Raw genomic sequence first — 6,000 nt, forward strand, 5'->3', positions numbered from 1 at the left:
CATTTCTTAGGGCTGGGGCTAAATATTCTGTTGTGTACTAAGAATACTGAGGCCACGTTTACACTACAGATAAGATCGAAGCAGCCACAGTTGATCCACTAATTTGAACCCTGGAAGATCTAGTGAAGACATGCTAAATTTGAACAGAGAGGGTACTCCTTTTGATGCCAGTAGTCCTGCTTCTATGAGGAGTAAGGGAAGTCAGAAGGAGAGTGTGCTCCCTTCAACTTCCCACAGAGTGGACGGCGCCAAAATTAAGTTAAGATACTTTGACTTAAGCTATGCAATTAACATAGCCGAAGTTGCATATCTTAATTCAAACTTACCCCTAGTGTAGACCAGGGATAACTGCTTAAGTTACTGTGGTATGCAGCTGGACAGCTACAGAATAATCCTGAGAAGCTTGCAATTTGGAGACTGAACGTGTGAAAATATAAATTTTCTTTAGTGTGCACAGGCTGCTTGAAATCAATGCTTTACTAGAATTTTTATCACCTTTTTAAGCCCCTATATAGCTCCCTAGAAGTGCTTTGAAAAATCTCTCTCATATTTTACTGAAAGACTTCATACCCAGTGATATTGAGTTTACTTTAATGCGTTCTTGTTTTTTTTTTTTTTTTTTAAAGCATCAACGACAGCTTTCTTTGCCACTGACACAAACAAAATCTTCTCCAAAAAGAGGATTTTTTAGGGAGGAAACTGATAACTTTATTAAAAACATTCTGGGCAAAAGAATTAGCAAACTGATAAATTCTTCAGATGAGCTTCATAATAACTCTACAGAGTTCTATGATAGCTGGCACTGTAAACCTGTTGACTTCCATGGTCTTCTGCTGCCTCACATTGAAGGGCCAGGAATCAAAGTTTGGGCACAGCGATATTTACGATGGATTCCTGAAGCACAGCTGGTAGGTGGTGGTATAGTTGCCACTACAACTAAAGTCTTGGACGTGATGGAGGAAGTGCAGCGTTTACAGAAGAAAATGGATGAAAAACATAGTCAAACAGTCTTCCAAGGCAGAGAAGTTCTTCCAATGCTGAGAAATTCTGCTCGTTTGTCATCTTTGTTTCCATTTGCTATGCTTCAGAGGAATTCTCTCAAGCCAGTTCTGCCCACCAGCACCTGGAAAGACTTGGAAGATGAGGAAGACTTGGCCAAGAGAGATGACGAATTTGTTGATTTAGGTGAAGTGATTTGACATGACTCAGATGGCAGAAATGAAAGTATTGGCACAAATTTCAGTGCGAGTTGTACATGTTAAACTTCAGGTTTAAATGTTATGCTGTGTCCTAACGATGGAGTTCTTCCTTTGAAGTGTCTGCCTTTGGCTTCAGCCAATAGGCTAAAATCTTAACCCAGCTCTTTAGTGCAGGCATCATTAGCTATCACAATTAATGTTTTTATATTGTCTGTGGGGAAAACATTGATATGGTTCCTTGCTTAGTCTAGCAATGTTTACTGCAGACAGATATAAGGGTTGAAGAGAGACATTGCTTTGTTGTGAAATGTCTCTACTGTAGAATGTCAAAGAAAAAATGAAATATAAAATGGCTATTCAGTCATAAGGAATTAAGATTTTTCTCTCTAACTTATGTCCTTGATATGAACCTCTCTGCATAACCATTAAGATGGCTACTACTTCCAATGAAGTTGTAAGTTGAACTATCTTTGTGTAATCTTTCTCCATAAGTGGTGAACTGGGGAGAGGTGGAAAAATGTAAATACTTAGATACAAACAAGTATAATCCTTCACTCTTTGAAGCTGAGAAAATAAATGCTATAAAATGCAGGGATTATTCCCTATATCCATTACATCATGGGTGGAAATTTTAAATTGACCATCCTCTTCTGTTCTGATCAATTATTCCTTCTTGGCCTACAGAATTTTACTTTGTGTTGTAGTGGGCATTTTGACTGTTTTCAGCCCTGGCGCATGCTTAGCTTAAAGACCAGTCAGTTGCAAGGGTACTTCACATCCCATGTCTTACTCCTCATGCCCATCATGCAATACAGTCCTGCTGTCTAGGAATATTAAATCCTAGATGTATGCTGCTAATATAGGCAATGGGCACATTGGAAGACTGAGTTTACCAGAAGGAACTGCACGCTCATGCTCATATCTCAACTTGATGCCATCTGTTTTTCATGGCTTTTTGTAACTTGCACCTTCTCTGCTAATAGGACAAAATTATACCCTACAGTAAAGCTGGATTTACGATCTGTTGCCACTTTTTTATGAACTTGTGGCATACATGAATTATGTATGTGGCCTTCATGCAAAAGCTGATAGTAAAATCCGGTTGCTGAACTTTGGTATAACAGTACCTCACTGATAAAAGCCATGTAAGAAATGCCTATCATAAACCTCTTGCTCTAGTGTGTGTGTGTGTGTGTGTGTACGTACTCAGTTTTTATGCAGATAATTATACTTTGTAAAATCCAAGTTTTTACTCTTTATGAAATATTGTGTATCTGGTAACTTTTGCACCCTTAAATACAGAAAATAGTCCACAAGATGGAAGTAAGTAATAAAAGCTTTGATGAAAGAATTAATGCTGTATGGTAGGTGTTAGGAATCTTACATTTAAGATAGGTCTGCTCATAGTGATCAGGAATGTTTAACTGGGTTGCTAAAGAGAAATCTTAAACTTGCACTGAATTATATTCCTTATGGACAGCTGATCCTGTGTCTTTTCTTGCTTCTCTGTAACTGTTATGAACCAAGATTGATCTGCTATAAAATGAAATACATTTATCAGGGGAAAGATGATGGATTGATGCAGCTAGATGCCAAACGTAAGCTTCTCAAGTCTTGGTTGCCTTACATCTTAATAGTGAAGACTGTTAAGTAATTTAAGCTCTCAATATTTTATTTTTAAAATACACTAGCACTACACTTACTTTCATAATATGTATGAGCCTTCTTTAAAACTAGCACTTGCCAGAATTGGCTGTCTTGCACTCATGTCTTTAAAACAAATAGATTTTTAATTACTGTAATTCAAAATCAAGTGTCTCAATGTATGTTGTAATCCCTCTACAGAGTAGTTCAACCCAAGCATTTTGTGGGAAACAGTGATCTTCTCTTCTAAGATTATAACTACTTGGAGTTTAAATTTTTAAACACTGCTATTGGAAACTTTATTTTTATATATGCAAGATTCAATTTGTGCTTTTGACAGTCAGGTTATTCAACTGTTATATGTTCAGTCATGACAGTTACATATTTATGTAGGAAAATTGATGTCAAATATCTTTGTATAGAACATTCTCAAATGGCTTTGTATAGAGGAGATATTTATGTGCAGAATGAAACATGGGAACATTTCTCTATTGTAAATGTAGAATGAATGCCATTGTTATGAGTTCTATTTTCTGCACTGTGAGATTGGAAAGTACTTAACTTTACAGACTTCTGGTTTTCTTTTTATACCTCAAGTTTTTACACTGAATGCAAGTTACAGACGCTTTAACAATTTGTATTTTTAAAATCTTCCTATTTCTCTTAAATTGGCTGTTTAGAGAATCTGTCAATAAAATGTACTGGCTTCTCTTTAAATGAAATAGTTTAAATATATATTTTTGTGTTGAGTACACACCAAGAAATTTAAAAAACAGTTAATTAGACAGACAAGGTTTTCTGTACTGGCACCACATAATTATAGTGGATAAACATACTATGCTTTTAAAGGTTTGTATGTTTTGCTAACAATGATGCTAATGTAGAACAATACTCATGCCTATTATTTCTTCTCTGTCTATAGTGTGCATCAGGGGTGTGCAACCTTTTTGCATTCATGACCCCTGGGCCCAATAAAATGGTTCCGGAAAAATTTTCGTTGAGCCAAAAAAAAGCGTAGCCCCTCTAATTGCTGTTCCACTCCTGCCACTCCCCTCACTCCTGCCGCCTGTCTGGGCACCAAGACGGCCAGCCCAGATCAAGGTGCTGTAGCCCCCCTGGAGGACAGTTGTAACCTCCAAGGAGGTCGTGACTGCTGGTGTATGTGAACTGTCAGTTTAAACTTTTGGGGAATAAGGAGTCATAAAATGAGTGTCATAAAAATAGCATCAGAATATCTCTTAAAAGCGGGAAAATGTCCCTTCTACAAAAGGAAGATATTAAGCTTCTAGGTTGTGGTGCTTTATGATTCACAAATGTGGTTTGAAGGCATTTAAAAAGAGAATTAGAAACTCAGCTTAGGACTTACCTACCCTAGAAGCCTTTGATCAAGTCATTTTTTAAATTGATCTGAAGAGTCAATGTGAAAAGCAGAATAGAGGAAACATTCTCCTTCAGATAGTGTCCTTGTGTGCTCCACTTGGCTGTCAGTGCATCCTTGGGCCAGTGATTGGTGGTTTTTTTATCCTAGCAGTGCCTTCCTGCGCTGTGCATGCACAGTTGCCATCTTGTACTATTTTGTTAGCTGCACACGCAGTGCCAATTCCTTGGTTCCAGGTCTACTGTCCTTGGCAGAAGACAAACTGAGTGCACCACCTTGATTAATTCAGTTCTTTAACTATTTTTAGTCACCTAGTTTTTTTAACCAAGCCATCTCTTCTCCCCTTCTCTAACCCTAACTCTCCCCTCCCCCAAGCCTTTTCTTCTCATCCAGTCTCCCCAATTACTTAAAGATGCTGGGCTCCCCCAGCTTCAAAAAATGTGACTTGTGCAGGGACTTCATGGCCATTTGGGACAGGCATGCCTCCTGCATAAGGTGTCAGAGAAGCTAGCATGGCCAAAGCATGACTGCGAGGGCCAGAAAAGACCAGGAGGTGAGTCTAAAGAACTTCCTCTGGGAGAAGTCTCCCCAACGGTGAGACCCAGTGGAACCTGCAACTCTGAGTAAAAGAGCCCATGTATCTCTGCCCTGGTCTACGGTGGCACCAGAACAGTTGCTGACAATATCAGGCACCACCCATTTGCCAGTTCTGTCCACATCCCGCATCATGAAGTGGCACCAATAGGCTTTGGAGCTGAAGGGTAAATCAGGCTCCTCCGCACTGACTGATGCATGCTTGGGCCTAGCACCAATGACCAAAGCAGATATGCCACCTCCTCTGGCACCTACAGACTGCAGCACACACTCAAGCTGCCTCTTCATAGCATATGCTGGCATTTGTTTTAACACTTACATAAATAGTTTCAAAGATTTGACACCAGGCTTTCTCAGGTGTGAGGCCTTTCAAATCGCATGCATTAGGAAGTCTCAAAATGCCCACCAAAGAAAGCTGGAAAACCGAACTTGGAACATAGTAAGCACAGCCTTTAAGCAAAAAAGCACAGTCTTTAAAAAAAAAATCTTTCATGATGCAGGAAAACATCATGAGGTGCCAAAAAATCCACCACTATAAATTAAAAATCGTTGGTGGATATTTTTAAATTAGGAGTGAGGAACCCTTTTTTGGGGGGAGGGGGTTCTGACTCACAAAAAAAGTGAGAAATAAACCAACCCTTGCTGACACAGCCCCCAACTGAGAAGGAGAAAGACACTCCTCATATTCCCTTCACGCACCAGAGCCCTGGGGAGCCGAGGGTAGTAGATTTTGTGTGCTCCAGCCCTATGGGAGGACAGCGATGGGGGCTGGAGTGCCAATGCAGGTTTCCCAATGCTGTGGGAGAGAATCAAGGTGTAGGCAAGCTGGGGGCCACATCTGGACCCCGGGCTTTCATTACCACCCCTGCTTTAAACTATCTGTATATTTTTAGACCCACAGTTTTGTGCCCCAAACCTTATAATTCTGAGACTCCAGTGTCTGCTTTTAGCTCTCAGTAGAGCTGCATGTTAGCTACTTGTAGTAGTTTATGAATTATGATGGTATACCAGATCCTACTCAGAGCAGTGCCCTCTTCCCCATTCAGCAAATTATAATGATCAGTAAACTTTGACCATTTTTTACTCCTGTAACAGTTCCCTGAACACAACCAGGAACAGCAGTCTATGCAGGTCAGTGTATTTAGGGTGTGAAAAGCGAGACCATCAGAAGATTTAGTAATATTG

General features: G+C 39.7%; 1 protein-coding gene across 3 annotated transcripts in view; it reads left to right on the forward strand.

Moving 5' to 3' along the window:
- Positions 1-3,565, forward strand: part of MTMR12 (myotubularin related protein 12) — a 60,913-nt gene extending 57,348 nt beyond the window's left edge. For all 3 annotated transcript variants that reach the window (XM_075932591.1, XM_014570201.3, XM_075932592.1), the window contains exon 16: positions 627-3,565. In XM_075932591.1, the coding sequence (XP_075788706.1) occupies positions 627-1,199 (573 nt within the window). In that variant the 3' untranslated portion in view covers positions 1,200-3,565. The remainder of the gene's footprint in view (positions 1-626) is intronic.
- Positions 3,566-6,000: the final 2,435 nt, after the last annotated feature.

This window comes from Pelodiscus sinensis, chromosome 6, assembly GCF_049634645.1.
Source record: "Pelodiscus sinensis isolate JC-2024 chromosome 6, ASM4963464v1, whole genome shotgun sequence".
Lineage (NCBI taxonomy): Eukaryota > Metazoa > Chordata > Testudines > Trionychidae > Pelodiscus > Pelodiscus sinensis.